At 43.3% G+C, this 18,273-nt stretch overlaps 1 protein-coding gene across 1 annotated transcript in view; it reads right to left on the bottom strand.

The window, feature by feature from the left end:
* The window catches only part of MED13L (mediator complex subunit 13L), a 180,243-nt gene that overhangs the window by 26,341 nt on the left and 135,629 nt on the right, over positions 1-18,273 (bottom strand). Inside the window, exons 5-15 of the mRNA XM_058851285.1 lie at positions 17,471-17,616; positions 16,025-16,219; positions 15,443-15,634; positions 11,349-11,511; positions 10,348-10,452; positions 7,356-8,084; positions 6,442-6,664; positions 5,921-6,026; positions 5,435-5,559; positions 4,179-4,278; positions 666-886 (exon numbers count right to left, since the gene is read on the bottom strand). Coding sequence (XP_058707268.1) covers positions 666-886; positions 4,179-4,278; positions 5,435-5,559; positions 5,921-6,026; positions 6,442-6,664; positions 7,356-8,084; positions 10,348-10,452; positions 11,349-11,511; positions 15,443-15,634; positions 16,025-16,219; positions 17,471-17,616 — 2,305 coding nt within the window. The remainder of the gene's footprint in view (positions 1-665; positions 887-4,178; positions 4,279-5,434; positions 5,560-5,920; positions 6,027-6,441; positions 6,665-7,355; positions 8,085-10,347; positions 10,453-11,348; positions 11,512-15,442; positions 15,635-16,024; positions 16,220-17,470; positions 17,617-18,273) is intronic.

Here is an 18,273-nt window from a genome sequence, read left to right as displayed (position 1 = left end):
AAACAGCTCTTTACTGAGACACTACAGGACTCAAGAGAGGAGGAACTAGGTGACATTACCTGACCTGTGTTATACAGAAAGTCAGATAAGAATGGTCCCATCTGGCCTTAAAACTTGTGAAGTAACATCAGCTGAAGAAGAAACAGAGCAAGTTCAACCCCTGGGCTTTCTCAGAGTTTCAACCCTAACCAAAAAAGGAACATTTCAGAGAGATAAAGGCAGCCTTTCTACATGCACCACTTTATCCTACTTTGTGCCAGCCTGGCAGCAGGGAGGGGGACACAACAAAGGTGCCACAGAGGAATTATCTAAAGAAATACATCATTTAACAGCTACTTAGCCACAAGTGTGGTGTTTTTCCATACATGTACTTTCTTTCTGTTAGGCACAGGGCTCATTTCACAATGAAATGAGACAATGCTGTTTGTTTCCTGAGAACACCCAGAACCATTACAAACATAAAATTACAAAATGCCTACAGTTAAAATCAGGGAAACAATTAAAAAGCTCTTCTACTAGAGAAGAATATTTTTCCAGCTCCAGGCTGATAGGTTCTTTACACAGGTCCAGCTCACATTTGTTAGCTGCCACACACACTACATGGGACTTGTTTATAAAAATCAGTGTGCACAGATGAGTTTGTAAAAATCCCACATTTCTGTTACCTTGATTTCTTCAGGCTTAGGGCTACCTAATCCATCTTCCACCTCCATTTTAAACTCAGCCAGCTGTGTTGGAACCATGTTGACCATAGGACTCTCCATCATTCCCAAGGCAGTCACAGTCTCTGAACTTATTCCATCTTTGTAACTCATCACTGGAGAGAAGGCAGGGTGCTGTTCTAAAGAGGGTGGTGTTGGGAACATCCTTTGGAGATCTGCCACAGCTGAAGAGGATGAAATAACAGTTAATCATTCAAATACAAATTCACAAGGAAATTCAATAAAACAGAAGAACTTTTTAATTCAATGCCAGCTCTTATTTCATCAGTTAAAAACCAGCAAAGTTTCTCCAGACTTATCAAGGTTCTGACAGCAGTGTAAGTCTAGACCAAAAGTCAACTCCTAGGGACAAATTCCCTAAATTCCCAGGGATATACTCTGCAAGGTTATTGTTCATCAGAAACAACAACCTGCTAGACAAACAAGTGTACGGTTTACCAACAGCTAATAAATCCTTTGGAACAGGAGAGGTGAATTGACATTAATGCCAAGCTCATGCCAGTGACTGTTTCTAACAAGTCACAAAGGAGTTTCCTCCCTTTGCCAGAGCTGACCTTGCCCTAAAGCAGGAGGCCTTTGGAATCCACGTGCCCTGAGCTGGATTTCTTCACTCAGTCACTGGAGCCTTGTCTGGTCCATGGCAACACTGCTCCTGCCACAAACACAGGCAGTTCTGCCCAGGAAAAGATTGCCAGGCATCCCAAAGCTCCAGTGCCAGAGAAGGCACGAAGTTATAATTCTGCATCACAAGACATGAAGCCAGGAAGATCCCTAAATGAATTCTCAGGAAACGAATGTAATGGAGTCATCCAGTGTTTTCTAATTTTTCTTCTTTAAGCAGAACAACCAACCCCAACAGAAATGCTCTACACAGTGTAATGCAATCAAACACAAATCACAGCAGTCTTGCATGTTCTCTCCAGCTCCACTCTGATTCCTTCCAGCTACAGCTCCCATATTTATTTTGTGTCACATTCAGCATAAATGCTCTGTTTTCCTGACTTGAATTAGGACAGATCATCTCTGGACAAAGCCATCAGTGGTGAACCACTGTAATTAGAGAAGGGTGAATTCGCACAAGTGTCTCCTCTTAGACACCTTTTTGGACAGATTTAATGCCCAATCCCATTTCCATACCCAAGCTGATGGGACACAAGAATACACACTCTTGTACTCAATAACACCTGCAGCCTAAAGATTATGGAAAATTCATAAATAATTACAGATGGGTTTCTGACTGGTAAACACTGTTGTGGAAATCCAAACAGGTAAGAAGTACTCTTCTCAAAAACTAACAGAAAAAGGCAGAAATAAATGATGGGATTAGAACTACGAATACCTGCACTAATAGTACATTTGTGTAGGATGCTGCAGCCTCAGGATGTCTCCACTCTGCCTTAACAGAGCAAACCCTGCATGTGATGCCTTTGTGCTCAGAGATTACACAGCCAGCCTACTAAACTCTTTAGACAAAGGGAAACCACTCAAATAGGGGCAGTCCTCTCAAAATGCAGTTCTTTTGGCAATAGCTGTCCAAGCTGGGCCCAGTCCTTCACAATCTGGAGCAGCAGAGTAAACAATGGGCTATGAATTATTCCCACTCTGTCCATATTCGTTTTTCCCCCCACTCTCTCAGCATCTGAATGTAAAAGACCTTAGTCTTGTCCTGATACAGGATATATCAAAGCTGAAAAAAGGTTCAGCAGAATGGAAGAAACTCTTTTCCACCAACATTAGTATGGAATACAATGTTCAGGCTGGCAGCTGGATTGGCTCCCTCTGTTTCTCAGCAGAGGTGCTTTAGGCACTGGAGAGGGGACAGGGAGGAAGGTGAAAATGAAGGGTGGCCAGCAGGAATTTATGATGCTGTACAAGGCACTTCAGCTCCCCACAGACACTGTTCTGCCTCGACAGCTGGTGGCAAGGCCACGGCTACAAGAGGAGTTTAACTTCACACTACATCATTTTCTCACCTCCAGCTCACTCCACTTAGCAAAATTCTGCAGTGCAGATTCATAAAAAAAGTTTAATTACAAAAAATCCCCCAACCCTACAGCAACAGGCAACTATCATCATTCATTTTCATGTGTGTCATGCTTGAAAAAGCTTTGCATATTTTAAAAAGCTATGGATCAACTAAACCTGTCAAAATCCAATCTCTGTATACTTCAGACTTCTACATTTGAGTAAATCAGCACAGCTTTTATGGGTCCATAAAACTCTGACTCATCTCCTTCAGACTGTTTTTTTTCTTCACCTCAATTTGTTCTCATTACCAGTTGAAGTTAATGAGAAGGCATCAAAGAATGATTTGCAGAGAGATTGGATTTCTGCTTATAGTAGCCACAGAAATCAAACACTCTTCCTTCTCACCACTAAGTAATTTGTAATTTGATTCATTACTATTATACCAAAAATTCTCACCTTCCTCCTGTCCCACAAACACAGACACATTTCTCCTTCATCTGAAGAGAAATGCCACCTGCACCAATAGAATCAGAGATCCTTGACTCCAAGCACTCCCAGCACGGCCAAGGCCACCACTGACCCATGTCCCCAAGTGCCACATCCACAGAGCTGTTAAATCCCTCCAGGGTTGGGGACTCCAGCACTGCCCTGGGCAGCTGTGCCAGGGCTTTACAACCCTTTCAGTGAAGGGATTTTCCCAATATCCATCCTGAGCCTGCCCTGGCACAACTTGAGGCCATTCCCTCTCCTCCTGTCCCCTGGGAGCAGAGCCTGGCCCCCCTGGCTGTCCCCTCCTATCAGGTGCAAGAAATGCAGAAAAGCCGTCAAACCTCAGAGCATAAGTTACCATTCCCAATAGCTGTTGGCAAAATCCTTAGAAAAAAGTTGTATTGTTTTAATCTAATTTCATACAATTTCATAAGTTTCCTGCACTCCCATAACCTCCCTTGTCCATGTACACAGCCTGCATAAGTATCACTACCACAACCACCTACAAAAGGTCCACACCATGCCTCCAGTTAGAACCCAGAACTTTGATTTTGATCATGCACTTCCACATCCAGATTAAACCCTGAAAGTGATTTCAGTTTTAATTTGTCAAATGTTCAGTGCAATTTTCTTCCCAGACAGGTTGCACCATCATGGGCAGGTGGTAAGCCATGGTTTTAGATTCTTTGATTTCATTAAGTAGAAGGATTTATACTTAAAGAGGGATTTGGTAATGGTGGAAGTGCCCGATAGCGAGCAGAGAGGGGAAAGCTTCCAAAGGAAGATTTGTAACAAACCCCTCCCATAGTTCCAGACTAAGACAACAATGTCAACAGCAGAGTACCTGATATCTCAGTAGGCTCATTAAAAATCCATGTCTCCATTACCACTGCCCTCATTAAAACCCAGCAATTCCAGCACCAGGTGCAAGCTGAGTGAGCCCCCCTGCAGGGCTGAGCAGCGAGGCTGGGAGCTGTGCCATGAAGCCCTGGTACTCACTGGGAGGGTAGGGAACCGCAGTCCGGCCGTCCTTGCCCAGCGGCCGCTCCTCGGAGCCCGCGGCCGGCAGCTTGGAGGAGCGCAGGGCTGGGGACACGGCCTGCAAAGCCAAACACTGCAGTTAGCACAGACTGACACCTCTCAGTGGCACTGCACAGCAAAGAGAATGGCTGCTTTCCTTCTCTCCCACCCACTCCCCCCAAGGAGTCTGGATTTTTTCCCCCCTCTTTCAACACTGAAACCAGAAAGAAATGTTTGCCTGTCTATACATCCCCCTGTAAATTGATGCATATGTATAACTATGTATTTTTATATTTCTACATGCACACAAATTATAGTCAAAACGTTATCACAAGCCCTGAGCTTGAAATGCATGTGACTGCTCTGTTTGTTTCCATGTTTGGATTACTCCAAGGTAGTAATGGGAATATGACACTGAGAGTAAGCCCAACACATGCAAATGTTAAGACAGGAAAAACATTAGGGCTGTCCAGGACAACTTCAGAGAAGAAAGTGATTTTTTATTTTGACAGAACAGTCCTCTGGTAGATTTGCATATTAACTGTGGCATCTGAAGTGCAGTTTCTGTGCAACCACAGTAAGAAAATTGGTGCACTTATAAAGTCCTGCCAGGAACAAGGCATAAGAGTTTTAAATACTGTTATCTACTAACAGTTACTTTAGGACCACCTTCTGTATCATTATGGCTGTATTAGATTATGATTAAAGACAGTGACTATCCAAATTTTGGCCTTCCCAGACAACTTTTTCCCCCTCATAACTGATATAAATCTGCATTTCCTTCTGTATATCCTAACATGCAGAAACTATTTCTCTTTGCACAGAAATAAAGTGCTTGGAGGAATATGAGAGAACATGACTCAGAGAATTACTGGAATCCTGTGAGGTTAAATTTATTTTTCTTTGGGCGGGTTCTCAGACAAGGTAAAAGAACCCATCACCAATTAATAAAACTTGGATCTTTTCCACCTTAATTCTGAAACACAAAACTCTGACAGGTCCAGGACACAGAACTAGATATAATGGATTTATAAAGCAACTGCATGGCTCTCCCTGTAGAAGCTCCTTCATGATGGATCTCCTGCAGGATCTCTCTCTTTGCCAGCAATCCTTCCTAGCTAAAATCCAAGCCTGCCTACCTGGAAACTCTCTCTCCCCCATCTCTTAGTGATAATCACTCCCACTAGGATCCCTGGTTTCTGGCCTGGAGAACACTCATCCCCACAAAGACTCACCCCAAGCTCATCCTCGTCGGAGTTGTCGAAGATGTTGTCGAGGTCGTGCAGGGACGGGGCCAGGTCGGTGACCTGGGTGAGGCTGCCGGAGCCGGCCCTGCCGGCAGCGCCGTCCTGCCGCGGGTCTGCCACCGCCGGGGAGAGCAGGGGAACAATGGGAGCACGGTCAGGGAAATGGGAGCACAGGCAGCAGCACAGCAACACCTTCCCCACAGCACCGAGCCCCTCTGCTGCGCTGGAGCCTTGCAGGCTGCTCAGCAACCACCGACAGTCAGTCGGGAAACAAGGAAGGAGCTGCTGCTCATTTAATATTCTAAAATAATAATAATTGTATTTACAAAAAGGACAAGGAAAATCAAGATTTTTCCAGCTTGGGAGCTGTCTGTAGCCGTGACATTACAGACAAAAGTTCAGATGTGATTTTTCCCTCCAGATGGCATATGGATATTTTTGCTTTGCAAACCAAACCAAAGAGCTTTAACTCACCAGTCTTAGGAGCAGAACTGAAAATGGACATGGCATCTTTTCCATCAGGAACTGGTGTGGAATGGCCCGTTGGGGGGATTTCCTTGGAACCAATCCCATCTTCTGACTGTACAAAAAATCCAAGAGATTTCATGGATATGAATTTAGGCTATGTAAGAACAGATGTTTTCCTATGTCCAGCCAGGCTCAGGGGTCTGAGTTAAATACAAGATTTACAAAGGTTTCCATGGACAACATTCAGCTCTGACAGCCAGTCCAGGTAATTAACCACCTCAAATTCTCCAGGAAAAAACATCTTTTAGAATGTGTGCTTGCACAGCCAGACACCAAAACAGTTCCATAAAGGATAAGATACGTAAAGAACATTGTGTAGGTGACAATATAATAAAAAAAGATATATACATGTCTAATTTTGTTCTGTGGAACAGACTTGTGTCTTCCAGAGAGCTGTAGAGCAAACACTGTGCTACAAGATACATCCCACTAGAACATTAATGCCAAAGACTGCATTTACACCTTACCTTGCTCTTTTTCAAAGGATCTTTCTCAGCCCCAAGTTTGCATTTTTTATTGACAGTGAAACTGTACTTGATGTCTCCATCTTCGAAGGTGTAAGGATCACTGGTGTCTCCCCAGCCTTCTCCAGGAGGTTGTAGTAGAGGCAAGGGGTCAAGATAGTTCAGCGTCTGCACTGGTTTCTGCTCTTCCAAAATTTTAAACCGTTTATTAGGTTGTGCTAAGAGCCTGAAGTGAAAATGAACAAGCAAAGCCTCCATGAAATAAAACCAGCATGATCTGCAGCTGTCACACAAACACAGCCCATGGCTCACTCCATCCTCCTTAATCAAGCAGAAATGTTTTTTTCCTCAAATAATAATAACATATATATAATAATAAATGTACTGGATATATTTAGTATTAAATACCTTACTATATTAAGACCTACTTCAGGACAATGAAAGAAGAATCAATTTTGTCACTGTATAAATGAAAACAGTTTGAAGTCCAGCCTTTCCAGGCTGTGTTTTTCAGGCTGAAACCCCTTTCAGCCTAGCAAACTCCATTGGAATTACCAAACCCAACAGTCATTTAACTCAATAACTCTTCCTCAATTAATTTTTCCTAAACATTTTCATTAACCATTCTCTCTGGTGCATTTTTAAAAATGCATTATCAGAATGCTACAGTAATTTTTGGGCCAGCATAAAATACAAAAATAGGTTACAAAGGGATTGATCAGTTCTTGTAGTGTATAACAGAAAGCCAGATATGAAAAAGGCAAGCATCCTGCAATACAGTGTTTCTATTTAAGTATTTGGTGCTCTCTGCAGCGTCTGTGATGGTGAAGCCATAGCCTTTCTCAGTTGAAAAGTAGAAATTAAGAGTTTGATGATGATTAAAACTGCCCAGCCCCCTGCCCAGTGTGCACACTCACCTTTTCAGTGCAGTGCTGTCAGGGTTGATCTCCATCCTGCCATCATACCTCTCGCACGGCAGCTCTGGCGGCCGGAACTCGGGGTCGTCACTTGAAGGGACACTGTAGGTCCTCCACATGTCCACGGCCTCGTTGCTCTGAGTTATGCCACAGTACAAGGCTGTCTCACTGACCTCTGCCATCAGAGGTAACCTCTGTCCCACCAGGACTGTCCTGTCATCTAAGCTGGGCAGTGGCTGCAGCTCCAGCCCGCTGCCGTAGAGTGCTGGGTTCACAGGAACGGAAGGGGGGTCCAGGTTCTCCGCCTCCTGACCTCTGGGCTGGGGGCTCAGGGTGGGAGGCAGTGGGGAAGTGGGGGAATGGGGTGAATCCATAGGATTCATATTAATTTGCTTGCTTGGATTTCTAGCAGGTAGCGAGAGTGGCTTCTCATATTTCCTGGAATTCGGGACTTCCAGAGCAGAATCCATCCCGGCCAGTCCCAGCTTCTGCCCGGATGTGTCCTGCTCCATGCATAGCTCTTCAGTCACCGAGGGCCGATGGTGAAATGGCATCAGGGGCCTTTTTTGCAATTTCTCTCCCTTGTCCTGCCTCTCGGTGGTTTTGTGCTTTGAGGAGGCAGGAGGGGGCAGTGCCGAGGCCGCCGCCGTCCCCACTCCGAAGCCGGGCTGGGGCAGCGTGGGGGGCCGGCCCGAGGCACCGGCACAGCGCTGCTTGAACACCTTGTGCCTGCAAAAGGAGAAAGCGCTCACTGCATGCCCTGGGCAGGTACTCCACCTCAGGGAAAGCCAAACCCAAAGAACAGCACTGAGAAAGCTCCTGTCTGCTCCTGATCTTATAACAGACTTTTCATTTCTGCCTGATGGAGGAAGTTTGAATACATATGTTTAAATACTCGAAACAAAAAAATGCAGTAACATACAATCTTGTTACTGGCGTCATATGGCTTTTTTGACTTTACATCCAGTATCTTTGAGACTGGTAAGCACAGAATTGAATTTCAGGTCCTGCTAAGAAGTATTTTCATGATACTGAGAATGATTCCCAAGGATGTGACAACAGGGATATAACTGCCTGTACTTTTACCGGTCTTCTTTGTTGTTCAGGGCTTTTTGTTTAGCTGCTCATTTGATTTTATTAAGCTAAATAGAAATTGAAAAATGTGTTTTGCTTAACACTGAAACCTGTTTAAAAATAAACGCTACTTCAAAATGAATCATTCCATCCCTCTTTTATGAACAACAATAGGACAACAAAAACCCATTTCAAAACAAGTAATGTGCTTTTTACTTAAGAATCTAACCTACATGACCACAAATGAAGTGGACTGGATTGGAGACACCCAACCCTGTTTACAAGTGCAAACACAACATCTTGTGCTTGCTGCCCCGATCCCTGGAAGCATCCAGGCTGTGTGGGGTTATCCCAGCTTTCCGCAGGGCTTTGCTGTTCCCAGGCCACGCTGCAGATTCCCTGCAGCAGCAGATGGTCTGTGCCTGCAATCACCCTAATGTGCAGTTAATGCCCTGGTAACTGGAGATTTGCCTTAAGCATGTTCTTGTAACATTTCATTGTCTTAATTCTCCATCATTCACCATATTTTAACTGGCTGCAAAGAATTATTTCAGACATTCTGCTCCTCACACAGCAAGCTGGGTCTGCAGGAGACTGAATCTGATGCTGAGTACCAGACAGACCTTTGAGACTCCAGATCTAAGATTATATCCTGACATTTTTCCAGTACATGGAATGGGCACAGAAATGACTAAAAAAATTCTACATGCCAGTAGCTGCTTAGGGTCTGCAGCTACACGGAAAGTACTTATTGCTGTTTGAAATCAGGTGCCGCCTTCATTCTAAGGATAATGTTTCCATTTCCCAGCTGTTGTGTTACAGCATGATGCAGTTATCACTGGAAGGATGAACACAGTGTGAAATTGCGAGTGCAGCTGAACCTATCCATAGAAGCAGGCTCCCACTGGCCACTATTGATTCCCATGCTTTCCAGGCAAAGCTGGACCTCAGTTTTCCACAGGAAACACTTGGCATTCTAACAAAACATTTCTCTGTTCCACATTCTTGAGTATATAAATACAAACAATGTGTATAATTCGAGGGAAGAGTTGCAGAAAGCATCCTCTCACTTGGGATAGAGCAGGGGGTCTCCAGGTTGAACATTCCACCCTTGTAGGATGCACACCTTCATCTCTTCCTTTGACTACACTGCATGCTTAAGGAATAACTTCTGGTAAAGGTGCTTTTATCATCTATCTTACAAGTAGATGGTGACCTTGGGAATTAAGAATTTCAGTAGAAGTGTTTCAAAGGACTATTTCACTGCAAACTGGGGTTCGTTCCTAGCCCTGTAACATCTCACTGATAGTTTTGAATAGTTAAGCATATTGGTGATGATGATTTGCCTTTTCTGAGTGTGTAGTTCTGGAATTCTAACCACCCAAAGATGACAGATAACTTTAATAACCCCCTTAAGTTTTAGTGTGAGTTGTGAATTCTTTTTGATCCAGTGACAGTGGGTGATGAGGCTGCAAAGGTGTAATATTCTCTTGGGTGGGTTTTGGTGCCGTGGCAGATTCACCAGAGGCACATGAAGTGTTTTGTAGGGATGTTTTCCCTCTTCCTCCAAATATCAGGATACTCACAAACTTAGGTTTGCCTAAGATCCTGCCCTCTTTGCCACAAGCCTTAACCACTTAACCAAAGGTTACAGCTCTGAAAAGCTGCAGGATGAGTTCCTTATGAATGGGAACTGTTGGAGTGATCCTGGCTCCAACACCATTTTTCCACTTGGATTGGCTTCTTCAAGTGACAGTGGGTTGAGATGCAGATTCATCCCCCAAATGTGATCACAGGTTTGATATTACAATTTCCTCTTGTCTCAGCTAAAGCATAACTCCCTTCTGTAAGTGTACCTCTGTCTGAATTAAACAGGGCTCTCACAATACGACAAATGTTTGTTCTCTTCAAAGCTCACCTGGAACAAGAACAACTGACTCTTTGGACTGGATCCACAAAATCCCATGACACACTATTGTTAGAAACTTCCTCTTCCAAATTTGCAGCTGTAATTTGATTCCTCCTGAAGAAGAGGAAATTATTTTAGTAATCACCACCTTCTGAAGAACAAAATTTTTAAAATGTATATGCATAAACTCACATATGCTCCCCTCAGAGAAATTACTTCCTTCTATCTGACCTCTGAAATTAACAGCAGATCCCTGTACTACTCCTAAAATTTACAGTTTGATTTATGCAGCAGGAAGGTCCCAGCTCTGCGTCAAATAACTCTGTCTGGAGTCTGAGCACAAGAAACGAGGGGAAAGCCATTTAAACTGTTTCTGGAAATTAGTCTGACATACCCAATGAGGAAATTGCATGGACATAGGAAAAAATAAATATTTCAGGGCTCATCATGCTGTGATACATTTTAAATCTCCAGAACTAAAGGTCTATGATACCAGCATCAATTTATACACCCTTTTCAATTGAAATTTTAGTCCAAATCATGTAATGCTTTACAAATACTCCCCTTAGAGCCCTAAATATCAAATATATACAATCTGTTCTGCAGTCACCCAGCTTTCAGTGTAGTAACTACAAATGGAGATAGAAGCTGCCATCACTAAATCTCAGAGCACTTGGCTGAAGCACATCCTATGGATGTGTGGCCTCAAGGACTGTCACAATTAGGGTACACAACTGCAAATACAATGGGAAGTGTCAGAACACAGGGCAAAATTTTCTTTGACAATACAACATTTTCTTTGATAATGCTGTTTGGCATCATTAGCTCTGATTGGTGACAAAATAATCCTTTAAGGAATAACATTAATTTGTGTTAATAAAAATTAACATAACATATATAATCTCAATCTTAATAATGTTATTCCTGTAAGGAGTAGCATTAAGGCAAACTATGACAATTTTAGCTGTATATTATGTGTTATAAACAAAGCATGAGGACTGCTGCCATACTTGGACTGTGCCCTGTTGAGGATGCATTCTTTCCACACACGGTGAACAATACGGTTGTGAAATTTGGGAGTAATCTTGCTTGATTTCTTTGGACTGTGGACACTGACTGTCCCCTCCTGCACAGCTGGATGGCTGATACTGCTCTGAGAGCAACCACTTTCTCCTGCAAGAGAAATAAAGTGTTAATGTCAGAACTGCTCTCCATATTGTCACTAGCTATGTTTTCCTGGAAGTCTCTTAGCAGGCTGCTGGCTACACCGATGTTCACATTCACTGGGGAATGCTCTGAGCATCCTTACAAAACACATTTCAAAGCAACACTTCCTTAGAGGTAACAAAGATGGCACTGGGTTGTACCACAGACACAGGCAACACAGCTGTGTACATACCACACCTCATGTGATGTGTTAAACTCTGTAACTGTATGTATCTATAAAAAATACACTCCCTAATAAATGGAGGTACTTCAGATAGCCCCTACAGCCCTGGATTGAATCACTAAGAAATAGTGCAGATAGAGCTTTTTCCTTATTATCCTGGATGTTAAACTTGAATTTATATAGTCTTTGGTGGGTTGCTTTAAAGATGAAATTTACTGTAATATGGATGGTCCTAAAAGCATCTATTAAGAAAACTAATCATTCATGTAGACTATTTCAAAGCAAGGATAAATTCTTTATACTCCATATTAAACCTCATTGAGGAAATGAATGGATCACTGATGCTTTCCTACAGACACAGGCTGGGAGAGCTGGGAGTGCTCAGCCTGGGGAAGAAAAGGCTCCAGGGACACCTCAGAGCCCCTTCCAGGGCCTAAAGGGTCTCCAGAAGAGCTGGAGAGAGTCTTGGGACAAAGGATGGAGGGACAGGACACAGGAAATGGCTTCCCACTGTCAGAAGGCAGGGATGGATGGGATACTGGGAAGGAATTGTTCCCTGTGAGGGTGGGGAGGGCTGGCACAGGGTGCCCAGAGAAGCTGGGGCTGCCCCTGGATCCCTGGAAGTGTCCAAGGCCGGGCTGGCCAGGGCTTGGAGCAGCCTGGGATAGTGGAAGGTGTCCTGCCCATGGCAGGAGGTGGAATGAGTTTAACTTCAAGGTCCTTTCCAATCCAAATCACTCCAGGATTCTGTGCCATTTCTTTACAATATGCTTGAATTGAAATACTAGAATCAAAACTGGCTTTGGTGAGACTTTCCAGCTGAGATCTACACTACCACAGAAATTTCCAACAGCTTATCACCAGTAGATACACTGGTAACACAGCATATGATATTCTCAGTATGTATTTTCTGTATGATTATCAAAGAGATAAAACATGAAGATATTACTTCAGCATGTCTGAGAGCCTGAAAACTCTCTGCACTCCATTCCTTCCTGTGATGCAGAAGCCTTTACCAGCTATTGTACAAGCAGAGGCTCCTTTTTCTGCCCTGCAATGTGTTTCTGTTTAGCTGAACCGAGCAGCACATCCATCTTGCCACACCCCAGCTGCAGCAGCAGAGGGAGCTTTGGGTCCACCGGCCTGGGCACGGAGTCCCTGCTCTGGGCTGGGGCTGGAACAGCAAGGAGGGATGTGCTGCATTTTCACAAGGTCACACCAGGGTACAGAACACTTCGTCCTCCTGCTGACGCAGTCCAAGCAGCCTCAAGTGTGAAGTGCTGAAGGGACTCGGTGCTGCACATCACTGCGGCTAACAGGGAATCCTGCTGCTTGCCACCAGGTCACTTGCAAAACACAACTTCTGAAATGGTGCACAAGCTGCCTAACCCCGCATCTTCTTCCATTCTTCACGTTATGTATTTCTTTCTCCAGTTAGATCTTCCCTGATTATCATTTTGTAAAGCCAAACATGGAAATCCCTGGCCATACTGAGACTTGTGTCTCTAACCATGTATTTCACTGGCTTCCAAATGCTCTCCAGCAAGTGGAGAACTTAACAGATGAACAAAAAACAAACAGGTCAGAACTTCAGAACTGGCAAATGTGCCCACCTTTGGAGAAGGGGAAAAGGAATATGTACAGACAAACATTACATGCACACAGAGGCATCATGTATCAACAGCAGGAGGAAAACAAGGAAAAGTCTGATAGGAAGGGAAGGACAGGAGGCACGAGAGGATAACCAAGGAACTACCAGGGCTTTCAAGTTACATTGGAATGCATTAATTATTGCTTTCTGTAATTATGTTATATTTTTATACCATACAGTACAGCAATAGACAGCATAACAGGATACAGAAATTCACAGCAGGCAAAAACACTTTGTTCTCACACACTGACACTGATTTTTATCCATGAACATCCCTGACACAGTCCTGGAACACACAGATACCTATGGCAGGTAATGGCACTGAGTGGAGGACACAGTAGCCCCTCACCAGAGGCCACCACACAACCCCTGCAGTCCAAACTGGTTCCACTGGTGAAAAATGCCATTCCCCAGTTCCAGCAACAATTTGTTTTGTTACATACTTTAGACACAACCATGGATAATATGATTAAAAGAGAACAGATCATCTAGTCCAGCCCTTGCTATAAAGCTGGATCAACAAATTTAACTAATCTGTTCCTTAAAAACAACCTTACAAAATGCCCCCACCAAACCTCCCAAAACCCATCACCCCTCTGCTAATGGAACTTCTGTAGCTTCCCAACAGCCAATTTATTCTAACATTTCATTATTCTTCCTCAGAGCAAGTTTGTCCTCCTGTTTAACCTAGTTTTGCTTTGCTCCAATTTAGACTCATTAAATACTGGTGGCAAAGAAAAGCCTGTTCTTTTTCTCCTTGAAATTCCACTTTCTCTAGAGTAAACCACCTCAATCCTGTCCATCTTTTCCTGGAGGTCCTGTTTGCAAAATCCAGGATCACTCTCACTGTACTTTCATGGACTCCAGTCAGTTTAACCACATCTTTAGGTGCTACAGACTGCACATGGCACTAAAGGCACATTTCAAATTGTACTGGGCAGAACTGAAGTATGATTCACATGCCTCACAGTAATCCAGTTTATGGGTCCCATTGTTGATTCTGGACTGCATGACATGCTTTTCCCAATCCATTTCTCCAGTTTTCAAAGGACTTTTAAAATGTTTTTTGATAAAAAATAATCATGTAATTGTTTTCTGGAGAGGCACCCCTCTGATACAAATTCATACCGCCCTCAAACAATAGCAGAGATCAAACAGAAGCTGTGACTGCCAGATTGGACAACATGAACACTTCTATACAAATGACAGTTTATAAATATTCAAAAATAGAATCCCCCTTTTGATACTGTACAAGTGTAACAGGGTTCTGAAAATTTTAAAAATACAATAGCACATTAAAATATGCATCAATACTTGTCTAGAGATTGTTATTTAAATGGTGATTGTCTTGCTTCAGTTGGTTATTAATTGCCTTCTTGCTTATTTTAATTTTCAGTTCCTTTGAAAAACACTATTCCAAGGGAATTTGCATCTCATATTCTGACTTATTAGCAGCAAACACTAAATACTTTTATTGTCATCTATATGCTCTAATTGTGGACAAGTGAATCCAGACACGTTTTCTTTAGCTTTGCATCAAGGTTCAAAGGTTGGACTGGATGACATTAGAGGACTTTTCCAACCTCAATGCCTCTGTTATTCCAGGACTGACCCTGTTGATGTGACAGAACTATCCCATAAAGGCTAAGCTCAGAAGCTCCTCAGTGAGGGTATAATAAGGATTCTTTAGCCCCATCTGGCTGCATGGTCTCAGAACTTGTAGGGCCTATGGGTCTTTGACACTTCTATTGCTTTGTGAAATTCAGTAAGTGCTGCCCAACAGGTTCAAAAATTCTCCAAGTTCAGGCAGGAGGTTGCCCAGTGGTGAGTGGTTTCTGTGCTGTTTTGCAGCACTGCACACAGATGTACCTACAGGAAAGGGAACTGAACTGAATTCACTCTGTTTTGTGCAATGGGATGTTCACAGCACCGGCTTTCCTTTACCACAACCTACAAAGTCCTCCCCCACCACTCCTCCAGTGCCTGCCCCTGCTCACACAGGCACTCCCCAGGAGCTAAGCAAAACCCAGAGTCTGACTCCATGTCCCCAGCCCACTGCTTACCCATAACAGCCTGCTCTGGAGAGGTGGGGGGAGTCAGGGGCATCCCACAGGTACTGACAGGATCCTTCACGCTTCCAAGCCCCTGCTGGCCCACATTTATATGGCCTGCAGCACTGGCAGCGCTCTGTGACACTGGGATGTCACTCTGGGAGATGAGAACAAAGGCTGAAGGATACACCATCCTCACACCCCCTGCAGAGAGATGGAAAACCACAAGTCTTAGACACACCTGATAATATCCAGCAACCACAGCTACTTCCACTTGTTTTCAATGTCAATTTGACAAAACTTATTATCTGAAATACAAAGAGCTAAGGAATTTCCATGCTAATATATATCCAGCCCTCTGTAACCAGTACAGAGCTGGAACAAGTAGCTCAATCCGGTGAATAATGGCATGTGGGATACAGGGAGTACAAAAGCTTGAGGCGACAGAACTACTCAGATGTTCTGGTGTCAAGAGAGCTAAGAGAGAATATAGAAAAATTATAATGGCTCTTTCTGATTAATTAGATGACTTTTTTTTTTTTTTTCAAATCATGGGAAGGAAAATAATCCTTCAGGCAGAATATTGAAACTTACCAACAATGACTTCAACTGCCACAGGGAAATCGTTGTCATATCCCAGCTCTTCCTCCTCTTTCATGCCTTCCTTTTTCTTCAGCACCATGGGGTAGAAGTACTGCCACTCCTCCATCAGCTTCCGAGTGGCAGGGTCTGACATCTTGTAGGACTGGCCCGTGAGGGTCCCGTTCAAGCCGTAAGGACTCACCAGCACTGCAACACAACAAACAGCAGCCCTGAAGGACTCACCAGCACTGCAACACAACAAACAGCAGCCCTGAAGGATTCACCAGCACTGCAACACAACAAACAGCAGCCCTGAAGGACTCACCAGCGCTGCAACACAACAAACAGCAGCCCTGAAGGACTCAGCAGCGCTGCAGGAGAACAAACAATGGTCCCACAGCAGGGCTGCTCCTGCCAGAGCCACTCTTCCATCCCATGAGGACTGAAGGGTCCAGGGAAAGCCACTGCAAAACCCAGTACAGGTGTGAATCCAAACCTACAGAGCACTGAGGCCTCCTGAGCTAACTCAGGACCCCATGGAAGTTTGGGTTCATAACTTCCACACCAAATGAAATTCCAGCAACCCCAGTCTAGTGAAACAGGGATGAGCACTCATGGAAAGAAGAGAGGATAGAAATTTGAGACTTTTCAGCATTAAAAAGGATAAATAATACACAAAGAAGAGTCACACAAATAAGGAAAACTACTTGCTTAACAATAGGTATTTCCATTCTGACTCAGTTTTGCTTTTAGTTGTATTTGACCTGAGACATGAATTCAGCTCACTGAAATAAATTGTATGATTGAAGTGCCTGAGCCTCTGTCAAAACTTTACATGTAGACACAAACTGTTTTCAATAAAGCTTCTATAAAGTAACATCTCTATAAATGATCATTTCATGTGTCTCTGGGTGTTTTTTACTCTGTTGAACTTGACTAAGATTTCTTGCTTTAATTGCTTTGAAATTATAACTTCAGACTGTTGTAAAGACAGCATAATGCAATGACTCAAAATTCTAAAGTTTTTTTTTTTTTAGAGCATCACATGAAAATTGCATTATGAATTACTAAGCCATTAACTTAATTCTGTAAAATTCTAATTTCTTAAACTGGCAAATAAATAGTCAAGTTTTATAATAGATACATCAGGTTTTTCATTGTTTCTGCTACATTTTCACACCCACCCACCTCTTGTTTTTAAAATAAAATAGTAAATAGTTGCCAGAGTATGAATGAAAAGCACTCCTGAACCAGATCAGCTCAGTATTTGAATCCACATCGGATTCACAGAGACACCATGTCAGAAAATCACATGGGTGCACTGACTTTCTTAAACACTGAGTTTTTTAAAACCGAAACAATTGATTTGTTTGGCATGTAAGGTTACCAACAGTGTGAATGGACAGAAAGTTCTGGAGAACGATCCCCACATGGCTGATGTCCCGGGCAGCTGGGTACCTTGGAAGGGCGAGGGGGAGGACTGTGCCATCTGGATGTGCTCCTCGGTGATCAGGTAGATGGGCTGGTGCTGCGCGATCTCCACGCTCGTGCACACGTTGCTCTCCCCGTGCAGGAAGAACGTGAAGGCACACGACAAGTGTTCGCTGAAGGACAGAGGAGACAAAAGGAAACATTTAATGCTGTTTAATGGGCTCCAGGAGGGAAATTCAGAGCCTTGGAGGCCAAGCACACACCCTCCTGGCCTCTTCTGAGGCTCACTGCCTGCTGCTAATCACATGACAGAGGAATCTATCACCAGACAAGTAATTGACAATGTTGGCAGCTGTCTCATTGATGTGTTTTCCTACTTGTTTCATTACAAATAAATGGGATTTTAACCAGAATCCAAGCAGTAAAATTATGGGTCTTTAGAAATTCTTTGAAGTTCACCCCACAATGCGGTCCAGCTTAAAAGGAATAACAAAGGAATAGGAAAGATGTTTGCCTAACACCTCATGGGAATCTTGATTAAAAAATATAAAAGCACGTGAATATAAGAGAAAGTTGTCAACAACCTAATGTGAACCACGGATTTGCCACTGCTGACCATATTTAACTTGAAATGAATGGTATTGAAAATGTTTTCACTCCATTCTACCCATAGCATAGCTTCTGTCACAGCAAACTATTTGCTTAAATATTCCTTGCTACAAAGCCACAAGAAAAAAGAAAACAAAGTACATTTCATGTTTTTAATAATCATTTTAATAAACTAAAAATGTACAGAGCTGCAGTAAGTGTGCGAGATTTTTCTGTCCAAT

Source organism: Poecile atricapillus, chromosome 16 (assembly GCF_030490865.1).
Source record: "Poecile atricapillus isolate bPoeAtr1 chromosome 16, bPoeAtr1.hap1, whole genome shotgun sequence".
Taxonomy (NCBI): domain Eukaryota; kingdom Metazoa; phylum Chordata; class Aves; order Passeriformes; family Paridae; genus Poecile; species Poecile atricapillus.
Note: the sequence above shows the minus strand (reverse complement) of the source record. Positions and strands in the feature narration are given on the sequence as shown.